Source organism: Aptenodytes patagonicus, chromosome 20 (assembly GCF_965638725.1).
Source record: "Aptenodytes patagonicus chromosome 20, bAptPat1.pri.cur, whole genome shotgun sequence".
NCBI classification, from domain to species: Eukaryota; Metazoa; Chordata; class Aves; order Sphenisciformes; family Spheniscidae; genus Aptenodytes; species Aptenodytes patagonicus.
This window is the reverse complement of record NC_134968.1, coordinates 7032639-7052790: the sequence shown is the minus strand read 5'-3', so window position 1 is coordinate 7052790 and position 20152 is coordinate 7032639. Positions and strand designations below refer to the sequence as shown.

Sequence of the window (20152 nt, the reverse complement as noted above, 5' to 3'; positions counted from 1 at the left end):
TTGCCTTGCTGTGTGTCTGCCCACAAATGCCCAGAAAGGCAGGAGGCCCTGAGGGGTCAGCAGCCCTTTGAGCTCTCGAGGAATGATGTTCCTCTTGCAATGGCCAGAGCTGCGCTGGGGTGGCAGGGGTGGCTCTAAGGTTCCGGGAGATGATTTGCTTTGCAGAATGGCAAGAGTGGTAATGGAAGGAACAGCCCTTGGGATGGCCCATAGCTGCTACTCCACCTTCCTCTCCCATCCACCACCCAATCTAGTGGTCATGGCCAGCAGGCTTGGGCAGGGGTAGCAGGGAAATGTCGCCCATGCTGCTGAATGTGTCGAGGCTGGAATGGGAGCTAAGCATGTGGGAGCTGAGGGCAGTCAGCACAGAAATGGGGGCAGTGAAACGGTGTATTTCTGAGCGAGTTCAAATTGCTCTGATACAGAGCATGCAGGAGAACGTGAAGATCAGCAAGGACGAGGGTACTGGGTGCACTTCCCAAGACAGCTGCAGACGAGCTCAGAGCTCTTGACTGCTTCATTGGTCCCCCAAGAGAACTTGTGCTCAGGAATTGGCTGCCATTCTGGGGGGAGAGGATTTTTTTACAGGTAAATCTCATGCCTTCTGATTGGTGGAAATGTCTCTTTGGCAGCTACTACAGTCTCATATCTTTTTTCCTGCATGAAAATCCAGATGTCTTGACAAAAGTGTACAAGTGGAAGAATGGAAATCCCCACACCCATGTCCTCGATCACGAGGGACTTACGGCTAATGAAGCGTAGCTCAGAATGACTGAAGGCCAAAAGCTTTACAAGGCCATTTCACTGGCATGTGTGAAATCTTTTTTCCTTAGTCATGCTATTAATAACCATCATCAACAGCAGCACAGTTGGACTTCCTAACCCTGCTGCACTAGACCTTGTAAGAAGCAGAAGGTACCTCAGGTCCTTTGCAATGATGATACCATCTGCAATTGTCCTTGTTGTAGAGGGAGGGATGGCATTTCTTCTGACACACGGGTAAGCCCTTTGGCCAAAGCACGGCCAGAGCGCTGCTACTGGCTCTCGGCATGACCTCTACTTTGGCTGTGCAACTGAGGACACCTTGGAAAGGTAGGAAAGGGGCACAGGATCCATGCGGGTTTTAGACTTCAAACTAAGGGCATTGTTGCCAGAGGTGGGTTTTTTTTTTTTTTTGTAATGGTGATTCAAACCGTGCTGTGGCTCTCTTTGTGGGAGGCAGGCACTGAGCTGTCTCAGCCTGTGCTTCCCATTTCACTGCTGTGGCCTGTTTCTATGGCCCACGTGTCTTCACCTACTACATGGGAGCCCCCTCGAAAGGGTCACTAGACAGAGCAGTGGCTGTTGTTTTCATTGTTCTCACTCCCCTGCTCAACCCCTTGATTTACACCCTAAGAAACAAGGATGCAAAAGCTGCTCTGAGCAGATTCAAGAGGTGGTCTTTGTTCACATGAAGTAAACAACTGGCAGGGTGCCGTGACCCTCACCCAAATATCACCACATCAAGGAGTTAGTGACCCTGGCCTCTGTTGTGCTGTGCTACATGCAGAGCTTGGCCTTCAGGCCCGTGTTGTGCTGCGCAAACCCCTCGGCCAGAGGGAAAACTCAGCCGGTCGGCTGTGACGGATGAGCCTGTAGGCAGCTCCTGCTCGGTGCCAGTGATTACACTACCTGGGTGTCCTTGCCTGTATCTAAAAGTGCACTAAGAAGTTCTCATGTGAACATCCTTTCTGTTTGACAGCAGAAATGATGAATAGAGCTGTCTGATTTTATGAAAATCCTCTAAAAGCTTGACTGACCAGAAGGGGGTAACCCTTTCATGGGCAGGATCTGCGTGGCGTGCTGTGCCCTGATTGGAGCCGCCTATTTGACAGCACATAGCTTAGGGCTCCTAGCATCTGAAGGATGTAGGATCATCTGTACTGCCTTCTCTTTCTTCATAGTCTTAGTCTGGTCTAAGAAACGGCATTTTAAACGATACTTTACAGAGTCCGGGTGCCGTTCTTATGGGAATCAAACCAAACCAGCAGCTCCTGGTGCAAAACATTTGGTGTAGTCGGCAGGTCCCAGTGGGAAATGCCTTTGTAGAGAAAGGACAGTGAAGAAGAGAGAGGCTGAATGCCTGGCTGGCCCTGCACACAGCCGTGGGGGGCCGTCACAAGGCACTTGGCCTAGGGGGTTTTCCTGGTGAACTGGGGAAGTGAGGAGGAATTAGCTGCATGTCCCAGCCCACCTGAAGTATTAACTTGTTTCAAGAAACACGGGGCAGAGCAAGGAAAAGGCAAGGAAAACTCGTGCTGTGTTTGGTTGTTGCTAGCATGCTTGAAGTGGACATGGGGATGTTTGGAGCTGAAGCAGCGGCCCCACGTGAGATGCAGGCGCAGCAGCTCAAAGGGCTCTGGGCAGGAAATGGCGGGGTGGGGCCATGGGGCAGGGGGCGCACGGGGTGGCCTCTCCCCTTCCCTGCAAACAAGCCCAGGGAAGGGACGTTCCCTCTTCAGCACAGGGACAGGGATGGGGACAGGGACAGGCATGGGCGGGAATGAACATAGTCCTTCTGTTCTGCTTGTAACACTGTGGAGCCAGCATAATAAGCAGCGGGTTATGGCTCTGCTGGATACCGGGGCAGAATTAACCTTAATTCATGGAAATCTGCCCCACTACCCCAAGAATAAAGTGATGCATGTTAACAAAACCGGGGTGAGGGAGGGGTGGAAGAACTGTCTCAAAAAGTCTTTCCAACCTTGCAGCCAGGAGGGTACCCACTGCTTACAGCTTGGGGTGGGCTCCGGGGGTGCCCCAATATATATCACAGGCCATGATCCGTTAGCAGGAAAGACTTTTAATATCCAGTGGGGGAAAACGCTCCTTCTGTATCTGCTCAGCTCGCAGTGGGGAGGATTGTGCCCCCCACATTGTGCGTGCCCCTCCCTCCAGGACTGTAGCCTCAGAGCAGGACCGACTGCCCCGGGGCATGCTGACACCTCTCCAACTAGCAAAATGTTGTTAGAAGCTGGGGTTGTCCAGCAGACACATTTGCCTTTCAAGAACCTTGTCTGGGCTGTAAAGCAAGCGACTGGCTCCTGGTGTAGGACTGTAGGTTACTGGCTTTTGGGCACGGCCGTCCCCATGGGGCTGCACTTGCTCCCCATAGCATCACCCTGGTAGAGCAGCCAGAGGCTGCTGATGTGCGTTTGCTGTGCTGCCTCAGGGGTACGGGCACAGCCCCCTGCCTTCCCAGGGGACTGTGGCCCAGCACTAGGAGGAGTGCAGCCTGTCCCCAGGCTGTGAGCTGTTCCCTCATGCTGGTGACAACCTGCTGGCTGCACCTACCCAGCAGGATGTTGCGGAGGCACAGGGGGAATGTTGTGGACACTATGAGAGGGCACAGCTGGGAAATGAGTCCGTAAAAAGCTCAACAATCCAACACTGCCAAATGGGAACGGTATATTTCCATGCAGGCAAAACGACGTCCCCACAAAATCAGTGCAGGAGAGAACAGCCCAAATAGGATTGACGGACACGACCAACCCTCACCTGGAGCTGTTAAGCACTGCCTGGGCTCAGACAGCCCCACCACACGAACATTCCATCCCTGAGCAGCTACAGTGTGCCTAGTTCACAGACCTAGATCAGCCAGGTGTGTTAAGGGAGGGAGGGGTGGAAGGCGGCAACGGTTCGTCCGGCTCAGCCAAATGGGTGGGGACAGCAGTCAGCAGGCAGAGCTAATGGCTGTATTCAGGGTACTAGAGGAGGCACCCCCACTTCCACGTTGTCCATGAAAATCATTCCTTTGTTTTATCATCTCATGCAGAGCCATTATATGGAGCCTTACACGACTGCTTCCCTCACTGCATGCCATGCAGCAACAAGCATGAAGTGCTGGAGGCCCCTGCCCTCCAGCCACACCAAAGCTCCTCCTTGTCTTCTACACCGCACAAGGAACCGGACTGTTTAGTGATCTCTGCACCACCACTGTTTTATGGGGCATGGGACGAGGGGGACAGGACACCTCTGGTACTTCCAGCCGTAATATCACTGCTATTCTATGCTTGCAAAGGCTTTATCTGTTGGTGGTGGGTTGACCTTGGCTGGCCACCAGGTGCCCACCAAGCCGCTCTATCACTCCCCTCCATCAACAGGACAGGGGGAGAAAAATATGATGAAAAGCTCGTGGATCAAGAGAAGGACAGGGAGATTACTTACCAGTTACTGTCATGGGCAAAACAGACTCGACTTGGGGAAATTAATTTAATTTATTGCCGATTAGCTGCAAGAGAGTAGGATAGTGAAAAATAAAGCAAAACTAAAACACCTTCCCCGCACCCCTCCCTTCTTCCCAGGCTCAGCTTCACTCCTAAATCTTCTACTTCCTCCTCCCAAACAGTGCAGGGAGATGGCGAATGGGAGTTGCGGTCAGTTCATCACACGTTGTCTCTGCCGCTCCTTCCTCCTCATGCTCTTCCCCTGCTCCAGGGTGGGGTCCTCCCACAGGAGACAGTCCATCACAAACTTCTCCAATGTGGGTCTTTCCCATGGGCTGCAGTTCTTCTCAAACTGCTCCAGCATGGAGCCTTTCCACGGGCTGCAGTCCTTCAGGAACAGACGGCTCCAGCGTGGGTCCCCCACGGGGCCACAGGTCCTGCTAGAAAACCTGCTCCTGTGTGGGCTCCTCTCCATGGGCCACAGTTTATGTCAGGAGCCTGCTCCAGCTTGGCTTCTCCACTGGCTGCAACTTCCTTCAGAACATCTCCACCTGCTGCGGCATGAGGTCCCCCATGGGCTGCAGGGTGGATATCCGCTCCATCGTGGACCTCCATGGGCTGCAAGGGGACAAGCTGAATCACCATTGTCTTCTCCACCGCTGCAGGGGAATCTCTGCTCCGGCACCTAGAGCACCTCCTCCCCCTCCTTCCTCACTGAACTTGGTGTCTGCATAGTGGTTTCTCTCACATTCTCTCACTCCTCTCTTGCAGCTGCTGCACACTGGTTTTTACCCTTTCTTAAATATGTTACCCTAGAGGCGCTACCAACATCGCTGATTGGCTCAGCTTTGGCCAGCGGTGGGTCCATCTTGGAGCCGGCTGTCACTAGCTCTGTCCGACGTGGGGGCAGGTTCTGGCATCTGCTCGCAGAAGCCACCCCTGCAGCCCCTCCACCACCAAAACCTTGCCAGGTAAACCAAATACACCGTCATTACTCTTGTATTATTAAGAGCAGAAGCCGTTTTGCATCTAGGAACCTTGGCTGCAAGATGAACTCAGCCGGCTCATGGTGACAGAGGAGGCTGCAGGCAGCTCCCTCTCACCACAGGCACTTGCACCACCTGCACCTGCATGCAGAACACAAGAAGAAAAAAGGCCAGCACATCAATTGTAACTAGGGAAAAAATAAAAAGAGTGCATGGACATTCACAGGGCAGCCAAACCATTTTTTCAGCTGCGCTGTAAATTAACATTGTTTCTGCATTTCTCTGCCTTTTGAAGATAGGGTATTTACCTTAAAGTGAGTCTAGAGACAGGTTCACTACTGCATCACTTCTGATGTCCCAGCCTCCATGTCTGTAGCCTGAGGGGAGTCTGGCTTGTCCCAGACACACACCCTTTGGCTGCCACGTTGGCGTGTCACTGTGGCACCGCTCCCTTTGCAAGGATAGGGGCTGGTCCCAGACCCTTGAGGAGATCACGAAGGTCAGACGGGAGCTTCTAACGCTGCAGGATTTTTTTTCTTTTACTTGTAATATGGGTATTCTTTACGGGGCTGCAGCAATGGCAATGTTCTCTAGTTTTTATATTATCCTTCACACACAGACTTGAGATGTGGAGAGGCTCAATGTCTGGAAAGGCAACGGCAGCTTCAACTCCACTGTGGTTTCTCCCTGTCTTACAGTGAGAAAATGGCTGACTGAACCACTGTCAAACCCTTGAGCTCACTAAAGCTGATGGTGCTGGCCAGTGAATGATTCATTGCCTTAACTGTAGGGTCTGAAGAACACGCCTAGAGTCGTCTAGAGGGGCTGAGAGCTGGTGTTGGCAGTCCTGGCTCTCAGTTGGGTGTGTGCATGATTGTGCTCACCTACATGTTCATCCGCCTGTGCTCATGTGTGCATTCGCACATACATGTGTGTGCCTGTGGTAATACACATGGAAACGTGGGTGTGCAGAAATGTTCTCTGTGTGTGTGCATGTTTGGGCAATTGTTTCCATGAGCGTGTATGTGTTTCAGCACACGCACGTGCCTTCATACAGGAGAGCATGAATGTGTGTGACTGGTCTGCATACACGTAATTGTGTGGACATAGGTGCGTGTAGATGTGTGCTTTTGTGTGTGTATGCATGTGTAGAGGAGCATGCATGTATATCTGTATGCAAATGCATGCGTGCTAGGACCATGCACGTGTGTAAGCGTGTGTGTTTGAATATCTGTGTGTACATGTTGGTATGGGGGGTGGCTGTGCATGTTGGTATGCACATGGGCTCCTTTGGAAATGTGTGTGCATTGAGTACGTCAGCCTTTTCCCCTATCATTTGTCACCAGGTCCCCATCCTCACTGAGCAATAAGCCCACATCTACTTAGCTTCCCAAGCACCCCCATCCCGTGGTTAAACCCCATATCCATGCCCAAGGTACTCAAGGACCGACGGATAGCAGGGAGAAAGTTTTTGTGTGGGTGAATGGGCTCAAGCTGGGCACGTTACTCTCATCAGCTGCATCTCCCCCTCACACCACGTGCAGGTCAGTCTCCCCTCGACCACGTTGAAGCCTTGGACACAGGACTTGCAGAAGATGGCTCTGTCAAGTCCAGCACCTGTGTGGTGGCCCTGGACAATGTAGACAGCCGCTCTTTGGGTGTCTTGAGTCTTCTCAACTAACTCTAGATGCCTAGAGGTCGAGACTTGCGTGTGTGTGCCGTTTAAGCCAGCTGCCCAGTCTATCTTGAGTGTCAACGGCAGAAAAATAGGTGCTTCTAAGGCATGGATTGCCTGACCTGTATGGGACAGGGTGAACTGAGGCTTGACAGTGCCTTTTCCTCTCCGCTGATGATCAATGGAGCAAAGATGAGTAGCTCACCTGGAGACGCCTGCTCTGGAGGCAGGAGAGATCAATTTCCCCCTACTCATGTCTTGTCTGACTTTGTGCTTAGATCTTTACTTAGATCTTCACCTCCATGAAGACTGAAGACTTAGGCCTTATCTGCGGATAGAGGCTCGGAAATGAGGCAGGTGAATCCCTTACCTTACTCTCTCCGTATTCAAATGTCCTTAGTTGCCTTGAGTTATCTCCACCCTGGAGGTTTCAAGACCACGTTAATATCCAGCACCAAATACTTGACATTTTCAGTCTCTTGGGACATGGCTATTTCAGACATCTCCTGCATGTCAGCACCTGGCCACACTTCAGAGAACTGTGTTGCTGTTCTTTAATTGGCCTGTGAGAAGAGAGCGCATTATCCGTCTGCAACAATTCCATGAGATCCCCCAGAGATCAAACTCCCCGTGGCACACAGAGGGAAAACTGAAAACTGCCTCCTCGGTGTGGTCAATTTGAGCTTCAGTGTGTTAATGAGGGGGATGTGGGGATGTTCTTATGCTAACTGAGTCTGATGTATGCTCTCCCTGTGTGGAGCTAAACTGGAGAGACTTTACACTGTGTGTGTGCACACAAAGCCCCCCTGTGTGGAAGTACAGTGGTGGCTGTGAGGGGGGGAAGGAAATCAGGAGCACAAACTGTAAGTACCTACCAGGTGGGTGGAGAGGAAACAGTGTCAGGCAATTGTGTATGGCGTGAAGTGAGACAGCAAGGTGAGAGCTGTTCGTCCACACTTCTCCTGACATCACGGCATCCAGAGCTCCGCCAATAAATCAGCCGCTTTCCAATGTTCTCCCTCAGCCAAGGGGACCATGGCTTCCTCTGGAGGATGGTGCATGAAGAGATGTCGTTTGGATCATTTCCATTGGCTGAGCTGGTGAGTGAAGCCTGCCCAAGACCTCTAGCATAGACTTCCAATGCCTTGCACTTTTAAGGAGAGCCAGATTAAGGGGGAATTCTCTGCTCTTTAGCCACATGAGATTTCTGGTATGTAAATTCCTAAGGAGGGAAGAAAGGAGGGAAAGGGATCCTTCAGATGGTGGTTCAGCCCCATCTGTCTTAGATACCCACCTGAGGATGAGATCGGTTCTCCCCTAGAGAAGTGATCAAGAATCCTCCCTTGTCCGCAGGGAGGGCATAGATGAAACCCCTCAGTTCAGCCGGCTTCTCAGCAGAGCTACCTTGGGGGGGATCCAGCTCAGAGAATTTTGCCTTCAATCGCTGAGGCATGGATACCTCTGCCCAAGCTGAGACGCCCGACTTATCCATCTGAGCTGCTCGCTAGTCTCCTGCCTTAGTCCTCAGCGACAACCTGGCACTTCTAGAGGGCTTTTAGCCATGTATATGAGGCAAGATGAGCCATGACTCTCCCGGGTGCCTTTTCTCCATCCAAAGAAGAGGGGCAAGCTGAGGAGCTGAGATAAGAGTATTTCGTCATACATCTTCCAACTTGGTCAGCAGAAGTCCTTCCCCTGACTCTGAGATGGCAAAATTTACAAAGAGGAGAGTCTCACCTCTATTAGCTATGCTGAGAAGCAGACGTCAGTGGAGGAAATGGAGGTATTTGCAAAAGCTTCCTGTGCTGAGACGTGGAAGAAAGCAAATATAAGACCACGAGTCCTTGAGTAATGACTGTCATGCTAGCCTGCCGCCCTGTGCTGCTGCCGTCTCAGTTGGAAACCCTTGTGATCAACTGAAGAGGTGAGAAAACATCTTCCAGCGCCATGTTGTCATGCCAGTTTTCTGTTCCCTTGGTCTCATTTGCTGAGATTGCAACTCAGTATTTCCTGCCTTGAAGAGCGCAGGTATGTTATTCCCTTCCTCTGCAACAGCCTTTCACGTAGCTGGAGACCCTCAGCCTGCCATCCACAGTTTCCTAAATGGGATTTTCATCTCGTGGAAGCAACTGCATTCACCATGTTCTAAAGGAGATGCCTGTGCTTGATCCAATAAATAATTCTCTATGTTCATTTGATGGTGTAGGCCTGACCTTCAGGGTCAGATCTAGTTGTCCAAACGCGTTTCTGCAGCAAAGGATTTCCATGACAATTTTAACTTAGGGTAGATGCTGTTTTCCCATATTTCTGCACCAACTACTTTTTCAGGGATGATGGCTTTGTTTCACTACTAGTAGCATCTGAAGGACCAGCACAGGCACGCAAACTCTCACAGAAACTTTCCTGTCTTTGCAGATGGATCTCAACACTTGGGGGCACATGGCAAATGGGACGAGTGCGGAAGAATTTGTCCTTCTTGGCTTTCCATGCACGTGGCATTCCCGGGTCTCCCTTGTGGTGGTATTTGCACTGACGTACTCCCTGACAGTAACAGGCAATGCGTCCAGCATAGCCCTCGTGTGGATGAACAGCAACCTCCGTAGCCCAATGTACTTTTTCCTCTGTAATCTCTCCTTTCTGGTGATCTGGTACACTACGGGTGTTGGTCCCAAAGCCATAGGAGTCATGCAGGGGACTAGCCAGACCACCTCCTTCAGTGTCTGCATCCTCCAGTTGTCCTTTCTTCTCTCCCTAGGCTCCACTGAGTGTTTTATCCTTTCTGTCATGGGCTACGACTGCTACAGAGCCATACGCTACCCCTTGAGATACAGCTCCGTCATGAACAGTGTCCTCTCTGCTCGGCTGGCGCTCAGCTCCCGGCTGGGAGGCTTTCTGGCCATCTCACTGCTGGCCTTTCTGACATCCAGGCTGATGTTCTGTGGGCCAGATGTCATCAATCATTTCCCCTGCAATATAGATTCCTGCCTTGCCCTCTCCTGCAGTGACACGTGGCCCGTGGAGCTAGCGACCTTCCTTGTCTCCGTAATTATTGTGGTGGCCTCCTGTGTGCTCACCCTGGTCTCCTACATGTCCATCCCCTCTTCCATGCTGAGAATCCAGTCAGCCCATGGCCAGAAGAAGGACTTTTCCATTTGCTCTGCCCATCTCGGTGTCATCACGATCTGGTATGGCTCCACCATGTTCCTGTATGTCAAGCCATCGGCCCAGACTCCCTGGATCTGAACAAACTCATCAATACCTTTAACAGAGTTGTAACTTCTTTGTTGAACCCCTTCATTTACACACTCAGGAACAAGGAAGTGAAGCAAGCTCTGGGGTGGGCTTTCCAGAACAAATGAAGTGGCTTTTCAACGGGCCTCAGTGGGAGCAAAGAGATTCACCCCCTCCCTCCCACGACTTCTGCCCTGCAGAAGTTCCTCACCGAAGTGTAAGTGCACCTGGGCATCACAGGTAGTGAGAAGCCACTGGTTCCCCAGTGAGCTCATCTCACTCACCTTACAGCCGTCTTAGGCTGGGCTGAGCCTCCATTCTAAAGCTCCCACCTCTGTTCACTCCTGGGTAAATTCAGAATGCCTCACAGTGCTCTAAAGCCCAGCACTCGGAAAGGGTCACAAACCCCATCCGCAAACAGTTCTCCGACAGAACACTGGAGGAGTGGTCCTCCCACAGGATGGTCTTCTGGTTTGCTAAGTGCTTCATTTTGTCAGGGACTCATCTGAATCCCCTAAAGAAGTCCCAGCAGCTGGCTCACTGCTTTAGGAAATGGACATGTATTTCTCCATTTAGTCTGACATGTTCTGGATGCATCTATGCCCCATTCTTGCAGCTGTTCCACAGAATCATGCTCTGGTTCAAGATAGAATTTGGCAATGTCTGGTATCTCTACCTATAGCCATTATTCCTAGCATAAGACACCCAAGAAAACTTACACTCCCCTTCCTTCCCTCTATCCAGTGTCTGAATGTACTTTTTTATTTCTAATTAAAAATATGCAAATCACTATGCTTCCTGCTAGATGTGTCAGGGCATTCCCACATCTACAGCCCCACATCAGGTTTCAACAGTCCATCGTTCCACCCATTTTGGGCTTTGTTGTGGAAACACCTTAGTGTGATTGGCAAAGTCCCCAAACTGCAGAGCTGAGAAAGGCTGGCTGGGTAGGAAGTCTCTCTTTACACTCACTGGGAGGACATTAGCACTTCCAAAGGGCACCTGATCTTCCCCTTCCAATTTTCATTTCAGAACAGACGAATCACGTTCTCAAAGCTCTTCTTTCTGCACACTGACAAAGGGAGTCCACGTGAGCACTTCCTAAGGAGGAGGCATCAACACGGCAGATATACACTTTTATGAACAGTGTGGGGTTGATTTCACCTGAGTGTAGAGCTCTCCAGGTGAGATGATTGAGTCCGGACTGAACATCTCCTCTTCCCTTCTGGAAGCAGTGGCGCCTCTGGAGGTGATTCTCCTGTGTCCACCTGTGCTGGGCACTTGGCTCTTAGACCTGCAGCCAGGCCCAGGCAGCAGTGCCCAAGGACAGGCTGATGCCCACCCTTCTCAGCTGTGCTCTCTTTCTCAGTGGCACTTGGGAAAATCCCTGGGACAGCCCGCCGAGGCTGGAGAAAGGGCCTGAGCCTGGATCTGTCCTCAGGTAGCCATCACTGCTTGTCATTCCTTGCTTTGGGGGAGAATTGTGTCTGTGGAGCGCTGAAGCCCCCTGCAGCCCTGGAGAGCAACCAAAAGCAGGACCTGAAATGTCCAAGGGACCCGAGACACAGCGGAGTGCAGGACACTCAGGGCTGCCGTCAATTCCCCATCAACGCTGCCTAGCGCCCTCTGAGATAAATAGGGGCATGCAAAGCCTCCAACAGGGCTGGCAGAGCAGACCCACATCACTTGGGAGAGGCAGGTCATCCTGGAAGAGCAGTGGGACAACAGCCGGGTACCCTAGGCTTTCTCAGGTGAAGTGGATGATGCTTCATGAGCAACAGACTCCAACTGATAGGGTGGGATCCAGCTGGAAAGCCAGCACCCTCCAGCTGAGCTTCCACATGCAGTGCTGGGGTGGGATTGCCTGAGAACAGGTCCCCAGAACCATTCCTGTTGCCTATGGGAGGAAACAAGATCGCAGAGATGTGGTTACCAGCTGTTGGACAGAGAAACCAGCATGGACTCAGGGCCACAGGGGTTCCTCCCAGCCGAGCACTGGCGATTCCCCTGAGAAGGAGAAGAGACGTGAAAAAGAGTGGGACCACTCTCTGGCAGTGCATGAGTGCGGGAAGGGTTTGAACAGACAATCTTGTCCAGCGTCTGGCTGATGGGTCTTTTTCACTTGCTGAGGGTTTAGCTGACACCCAGATGCAGGGCAAGGAAGGGCTCTTCCCTTCTTGGGCTACTACGGCCACGTGGCAAAACCATAAGAGCAGTTGTGCCTCCTACCACAAGCTTTGTTCTCCAGCTGTGGCCATCGGTGGAGGCACAGGGAAAGGGAACAAGAAGACAAGCTGATGGGTTACTTGCCCTGAGCACTCGCTCCAGTGTACCAGCTATTTTAAGCAGAGGGCATTTACAAGCCTGGTTTGCCTTGTGTATGGTTCAGCCTCCAACGGGTCTGCCTCAAGTCAGGTTCCTTGGACTCTTTTCATCACCAAAGACCCTGGATCTAGATACAGCTGTAAAATTCATGCTGGCATGTGCTTCACAGCCTCAGCCTCACCACAGTCCCCAGGTGCTGCTGCTGGGCAGGCTGGGCTCAGAGCTACATGCAAGCAGTGGCGGGGAGGGAAACGCTCCTCAGAGCACCCCCCACGTTTCTGTGCACTGCTGCAAGCTGTGGGCACCAGTGTGGGCTCAGTGCACAGAAATAGGCAGCGCTGTCCTGGAGCTCGGCATCCCGCACATGCAGAAGCACCTGGGAGGCCTCTGCAGACAGCACGGAGGAGAACCTCCCTGAATCATCGCGAGCTTTGTACTTGTTCACCCACAGCAGCATCTGAGGGGACTGGTTTGGGAGCTGCTGGTACCAGTAGACGTAGGGAATGGAACTGCTGGTGGAGAAATTGCAGTGCAGCGTTGTGTTGTGTCCTGCCTGGATGGTCCTTTCTGCTGGGAACTGGAGCACAGAGTCCTTCTGCGCATGACCTGTAAAGCCAGAAAGAGCTTTCAGCTGTGCTTGCCTGTGTAGCTGTCCGTCTATCACTTCATCAGCTTGCTCACTGTCCCCACTTTCCAGCTCACTTTTCCTAGCCTCTGAAAGGCTGAGCTGTTTGTCCCTGCACGCTTCTTTCTGCAGGATCTTGCCACTCCTCACACCCCAGATCATCCTGCTTTTCAGCAATACTCACTGGTCTTTCAGTCCGCTGGTTCTCTCCATATCTGCCTCTGAGCTATGTTAACTGCTGGTCTCTCCTTCAGCAGCAGCAGACATGAGCTGTAGATTTATCCAATACATCTCGGAGAGAAGCTCCTATACGCTGCATCGCTCCGTTCCCTAACATCTTTCCCTCTTTCAGGCTTTATTTATACTAGTAGCACATTCAGAAATGCTCAGTACCTGCAAATTTAAGGTGAGTTCTTATTCCTCCTTTGATGCCCGTTGCTCCTGACATGTCCCAGATTATTTGCTGCACCTGTCTGCAGCCCCTGCTCTCCCTACAGAAACACTCCCAGATCCCCCAGGGAGTCAGGACTCACGTCTCCTCCCTTCCACCACCAGCGGCGCAAGCTCTTGCCTCATTCTCCCCAGCCTGAAAGTCACATCTCACCAAAGTCTGCCAGTCCCACCAGCACTGCCAGGAAAATCAGGACCAGGTCACGCTCTCCCTTCATGGGGTGCCCAGGGACCTGCCAGCGTGAGGGACCCGATGCTTGCAACTTCACCTCTTCTTCTGCCTCTGCCAGATCAAAGAGGCCTCCAAACCACAGCTCAGAGGGTGGAGCAAAACTCTCTCCCTGCTGCTCCAGGCAGGCCTCTTTGGGTCTGTCCCTCAACCTCGGCCACAAGAAGGCTCTCTAGAGCCTCATGGTTTAAGTACTGTCCATCAGAGGGAAAGGCATCCCTTCCAAACTTCTCCTGACATCAACCACCCAGCCAGCTGCACAGGCCTGCACCCAGCTCTGCAGGAGATGGAGAAGGCACCCCTGTACCCACCCATGTCCACCCTGTCCCTGGGACTGTCTGGATGGAGAGAGGACACACTGAAGTGCCTGGACCCTGGTGTCGCACACCCTCCGCCTTCGCCTCTGGCCATGGAGGAAGCGCCTGAAGAGAAACATCTCTGTAAAGAGCATCTGCTGCAGAAACCAGCCGCACAGGGACAGACACACTCCCGCACTCTGGCAGGGGGAGGACACGGCAACACAGCTCTGCGTTGTACAGGTAGTCCCTCCGTGTCCCTTCACCTGCCCACATTACCCACAACCTCCAGCTGCTTGTCCCACCCTGGGCCCCAGAACCCCAATACCCAGGCAAGCCAAAGGCCTACTTGATTTTAATGTCTTCCGATGTCTGCTGCCTGGAGCAGGGCTCCTCTGCCACTTCTCACCCAGGGCCCTTTGCTCACACCGTTGGCAGGGACTGCAGGAAGCAGGTTATTAGCATAGCAGCCCTCATTCACAACCCCGCTCCCACAAGGCCTTCGGGGTCCTGTTGTTGAGTCGAGGCCATGGCAGAAGGACGGTGGGCTGCCCTCTGCTCTCCAATGACTGCAGACCTGCCAGGAGTTCCCTTGTAGTACAACCATAGCTGCCACAACAGTCCCCAGCTGAGGCAGGGAAGAGGGCCCAACCTTTCCTCTCTGCCTCTGCAGCCTGCGAACATGGACTTTCACAGCTGTGTCAGCTCCTACAGCCACACAGGCCTCTCTGGGGACCGACTGGGCCCAGGACCCCATGCCCAGAGGCCTCTTTCCAGCTCTCACTCACCTCAGACCTTCAGCCCCGCAGGGCAACTTAGCTGATCTCTTTGTGGCTCTCTCCTGAGGTCTGAGCTTGAGTCTCAGATGTGTCCTTCAACAAGTGCCCAGCTCAAGCTTCCCTCCTATCTCCTGGACTTCACTTCAACACCAAAGGCTCTCAGTCTGAGGTTAAGGGGAATCCTGTGCAACAAGCTCTATGTCCTGAACACCAGCCACTGTGGGATACACTTGAAGGCGTCTGTGACAATCAGTATCTCCTTCTCATGTTGGTGCCGAGGTGGAGCTGCCAGCTCTACAGGATGCCTTTCCAACACCAGCAGGAGCGCCTTGGAAGCGGGCTGTGGAGCTGGAGGCTTCAGTTTGTAATTGTGTATCTGAGCCTATTTACAAGGTTACCGGCAAGAAACCACTTCTGCTTGTGGTTTCAAAGCAAAGGCTTGTATTCGCACTGTACCAGTTGGGTCTTTCTGTTCTAACAGGGCCCGGCTACGTCAGTGGGCTGGAAGAGATCCCCAGCCCCTGCCCGTTGAGCAGCAGCAGTGCCCGGTTCGTGCGGCAGGACCGAGGGCTGCCCGGCTGCCCGTGGGCAGGAGGGTCTCTGCTGCCCGCCTCCCCGTGCAGAGCAGAAAGGCGCTGCTCCTCGCTGGGAGCCAGCGGGGCCGGCGGCTGCAATCGCTCCTTCCCGGGCACGGCCGGACACCGCCACCGTTCCTGTCGCGATTCATTCCACGCCACCGCCACTGTGGCGGGGGATTTCAGTCTGCCTCCCGGTGGGAGTGCGGGGTGACCGGGGGGGGAGGGGCGGGAGAAGGTTTCTGCCCGGTGGGCGGCTCCGGAGCCGCGTCGGGGGGACCTCCCGGGGCTGCGGGGCCTCGGCGGGCCCGGTGCCGGTGCCAGTACCGATGCCGGTGCCGGTGCCAGGGTCGATGCTGAAGGCGGTGCCGGTGCCGGTGGGGCGGGGGAACCGCCCCGGGGCCGGGCGGGGCCGGGCGGGGCGAGGCGGCCCCGGCGGGCCGAGCGGCAGCGCCCCCTGGCGGGCCCGGCCGGGGCTGTCCCCCCGCCCCCGACACACGCGCCCGGCCCCGCCCGCGGCGGTTCGTGCCCGGCCGCAGCCCCGGCTCCTCTCCCCGTGTCTCCCAGGGCGCAGTAATACACCGCCGCGTCCCCGCGCCGGGGCCGGGCGAGCCGCAGGGCGCTGGACCGGCGGTCTGCCGCCACCGACAGCCGCCCCGGAGGGTCCTGCAGATCTTTGGTGCCTTTGTGACCGCTCACGATGAATGCGGGGCCTCGGCCCGGGAGCTGACGGAACCAGACGATGGTGTCCCCGGTTTGCATGTTGGGGTGTGAGCAGTTGATGCTGATGCCGGTGCCCTCAGTGGTCTCTGCCGACGGCTCCTGCTGCACCTGGGCTCTGACTGCAGCCACTGCCAAGAAAGGAGAAAGAAGGGCCAAAGATCACCAAAGGTCGCCCAGCTCTGGTGGCTCTTTTCCCAGAGAAACAGTCAGGAACAGTGGCAGTGAGACAGAGCCAGACTGGAACGGACGGGGCCATGTACCAGTCAACAGGGATGGAGAGTGATCCTGGTGCGGGTGTGTGGAGCGAGGGGAGAAGTCTGGGAGGGAATTTGAAATTGATGCATGCAGAGATAGAGTGAAAGTCAGGTGCATGGATGGCGAGAGGGAGAGGGGACAGGAGAGTTGGGTGCGTTACAGTGAAGGATGGAGGGCTGAATTCAGAAGAAGAATAAATGCTGAATGCACAGGGCGATGAGTGGATGTATGGCACGGTGTAGTAAAGCAAACTTGTGCCTACAGATATGTAGAAAGCAGAGGGAGAGATGAGAGAGGGCTCTCAGAGTAGGAGGAAGGCTTAGGGATGGTAGATGCATGGAGAGATGGGTCAAAAGGTGGGTGGATGAATGGATAAAGAGCAGAGAGGGAGAGGAGGTGTTAGAGTGAAGGACAGAGGGCTGTATTCAGGGCAATAAGAACTGCAGAATGCACAGGGGAAGGAGAGGGTGCATGGAAAGACAGGCGTAAATGCAAGCGGGCTCGTACCAACAGGGATGGTGAAGTAAGAGGGAGAATAGGAAAAGGGGACTCGGAGGGTTCGGAAAGGGGGACGAGAGATGGCAGAGAGGCAGGGAGGGGGAAAGATGCCTTGAAGAACGAGAGGGAAGAGCTGGCGCTGGGCTCCCCGGGGAAGACCCCGGGCCCAGCCCCGGCCCCCGCCGCCAGCCCCGCGCACCCAGGAGCACCGCGGCCAGCCCCGCCAGCCCTGCGCCCCGGCACCGCCGCATGCCGCCGCTCCGCCGCCCGCGCCTCGCTGCCCCCCGCCAGCCCCGGCTCTCTGCTCCGGCACCGCCGCCTCCTCTCCCCCGCCTCCTCTCCGCCACCTCCACTCCTCACCTCTCCGCCGCCGCCAGCTCCGCCGCGGGGCTGAGCCCTGCGCCGGCGCCGCTCGGGGTCTCGCCCGGGCTAAGAGTGCTCGGTGGCTCTGCAGGGCCACAAGCTGCTGTCCTGGGAAGTGGACTCTTCCCCTCCTCCAGCCAGGGCTCCCCAGCAAGAACAAGCGTGCACAGTGCCCGCTGCAGCCGGGGACAGCTGCAGGGCCCTGACCCAGGAGATGGACCAGCTTCCCATGGCTGTCTCCCAGCTCAGGGGCTGGAAACAGCCGCCACTGATTCCCTGCGGATGGCAGCGAGGAGGCTGAGAGCCTCCCTTCAGCTGCCCCTCCGCAGTCCCAGCACAATGGCTAAGAGTTGTGTTGTGGCAGAGGGGGTGTGAGGACACATGTGCCCGTGGGCGTGCAGGGGTCAGGGAGGGCCGGGAAGCGGGGGGAATCCCAGAGTCAGAATGTAGGTGAGAAGGGACCTCCAGAAGTCCCCTCCCTTTAGATCAACACCTGCTTGGAACAGTTCCTATTAGATCAGGCTGCTCCAGGATGGAGATTGCAGAAACTCCCAGGGCAATCCATTCCAGCTCTCACTTTTTCTTTTAGCCCGTTGCTTAACTAGAACTCCCCATGTTCCAGCAGCTGTTCATTGCCTCTACTCCTGTCACAGAGCACTTCCACAGTCTGGTCCATCTTCTCTGTTTCCTTTGAACAAGTAGTTCCTGGACCTGCTGGGAACAATTTGGCTAACAGAGATCAGTGTACCTATCGCCTGTGTACACCCTGTGGTTGGGTGTCATCCCCAAACCTGCAGGAAGTGCCGACCTTCCCACTACTCGTGGCGTTCATGAAAACATTGGAGTATTGGTCCTACTGCTGATCCCTGAGAGACCCCGGTAGTAAGTGTCTGCCAGCTGGACTTTGCACCACTGGTCACAACTTGTTGAGCCTGGTAGTCCAGCCAATCTTCCACCCACCTTATTATCCTCTTACTGAAGCCATTCATCTCCAATTTGGTCATAAAGGAAGTAGGAGAGAGGCTGTAAAGGTCTTGCTCAACTCTAGGTACACAACTCCCCTGCCCTTTCCTTGGTCACAGTGCCCGTTACCTCATGAGAAATCAACGAGGTTGGCCCTCAGCTACGCTAGAGCCTCAGCTCAGAAGCAGCTCCACAGAGAGGGAAATCGGCCCTGGCTGAGCTCTCCCAGAAGAGCTCCCTGGCAGCGTTGTCACTGAAGGTCACTAAAGAGAAGAGGGGAAGGCCTCGACTGCACTGTCTCCAAGTTGGACCTGAGCCCAGGCAGACAGAGATTCAGGAGGGGAGATGGGCTCAGGAACTTTACACACCGTGGACAGCCCTTGTTGGAAGGAGGGTCTGTTCTGGACATGCCTGTGGGACAGCAGCAGGCTTTGGGGGATGCGGCCTCAAATGTAATGTCCCTTCCCTCCCAGAGGCAGTTGCTGGGCACTCAGACTGACATTCTAATGCAGGGCATGAAGGTGTTTGTGGGCTGAAGTCCAAAGCAGTCATCAGTTCTTTGGATTTCCTTGTGAAAGCCACAGGGTCTGTCCTTCTACTCACCACACAGCAACATCAGGTTCCATGTGCCTTTCATTCAGTACCTGTTCGGTCCAAGGTCTCAGCCCCTGCCCAACATGTCACCAGGTTGATGGGCTGCACAAGTACATTTGGCATTGACATGGACATGAGAGAGGGCTGTGTCCCACCCCAGACACCACCGACACTGCATTGGAAGCAGATCCACTCAGGGATGGCCAGCACATGGTCAGCAGGATTCCTCAGCCTTTCTCCCTGCCCATAAAGCCATCCCCATCCTTTTGAACTCTCTAGCACTGGGGAGAGCAGCTGTGTCCTGGCCTGGAGAGGCAGGCAGGGGGGACTGCCAGCCATGCTGAGGCACTCCCAATGTTGTTACACTGAATTCAACCGAGGATCCGAACTGGAGTGAAACCATCCTTGCTGGGGCCTGAAATGGGCAGCAGTGGAGTGTGAGCTTTGGAGGGGCAGGAAAAGGAGGGCTCAGGAGACAGGGGCAACATTTCAGTGCCCCTTCCCTGGACAGATCTCTAGCAGGCTGGTGCCATCACCGTTGGGCTGCGCTCAGGCTCCTTCTGACCCTGGGAACCTGCTGCACTTCGTCGCTCATGTGAGTGTCTCCACCATGAGCAGCACATTTCCTCGTGATGAGGGACACACAAGGACACACAGACACACGCTGATGTACACCAGCATCAAGTCATCCACAAATTTGTGCTCCCGTGTGCATCCACACAAACACGGCTGCACACAAGTACACATAAGACAGGAAGACACATAGGGACACAACCAACCGTGGACTCTGCCAAGGACAGCTGGGGACACCTGTGACATGGCTAGAGCATTCTGGGGAAGGACAAGGCCCCAGGCATGCCCATGCCATTGTTTGTGTGCTCACAGACTGCACAGAGTGGGGACCAAACCGGCCAGAATTTTTTCCTGAGGGCAGTGTTAGGCAGGATGGGGTCAAAACCTCGCAGCACAATGCACACACCTGGGGAGGCAACAACAAGTGACCGTCGGGGTAAGCAGAGGAGGGAGGGAAAGAAAAAGGTAGGGTACATCCTCATGCACGGGAGCCCTTCGGCATCCAGCTGAGGATTGCTGCAGCTTCTTCCTGAGAACGACACTTCAAACAGCCCGACTGGAGTGGCCCATGCTGATGTCACTTGCCTGCTTGGACCTGTCCAGCACTTGAGCTGAGTCTTCTGCCCGCACTGCTGCATTCCTGCCCAAGAAATCCCAGGGCCTTTCATCCCAGTGCTCAGAAGAAGCCTTCACTGGGGAATGGGCATGGCATAAACCTGGACATGAAAAGGTAGCACTGCAGGGAATCAAAGCACAGCCCATATCATTAGCTGCGATGGTTTGCATTCAGGATGAGCTTGTCAAGAT

General features: G+C 54.3%; 1 protein-coding gene across 1 annotated transcript; it reads left to right on the top strand.

The window, feature by feature from the left end:
* Nucleotides 1–7876: 7876 nt before the first annotated feature.
* On the top strand, nucleotides 7877–10225 carry LOC143169565 (olfactory receptor 6F1-like). The gene is given in 3 exon segments (XM_076357011.1): nucleotides 7877–7966; nucleotides 9282–10092; nucleotides 10095–10225. Coding segments are annotated over 3 exon segments (1032 nt in total).
* Nucleotides 10226–20152: the final 9927 nt, after the last annotated feature.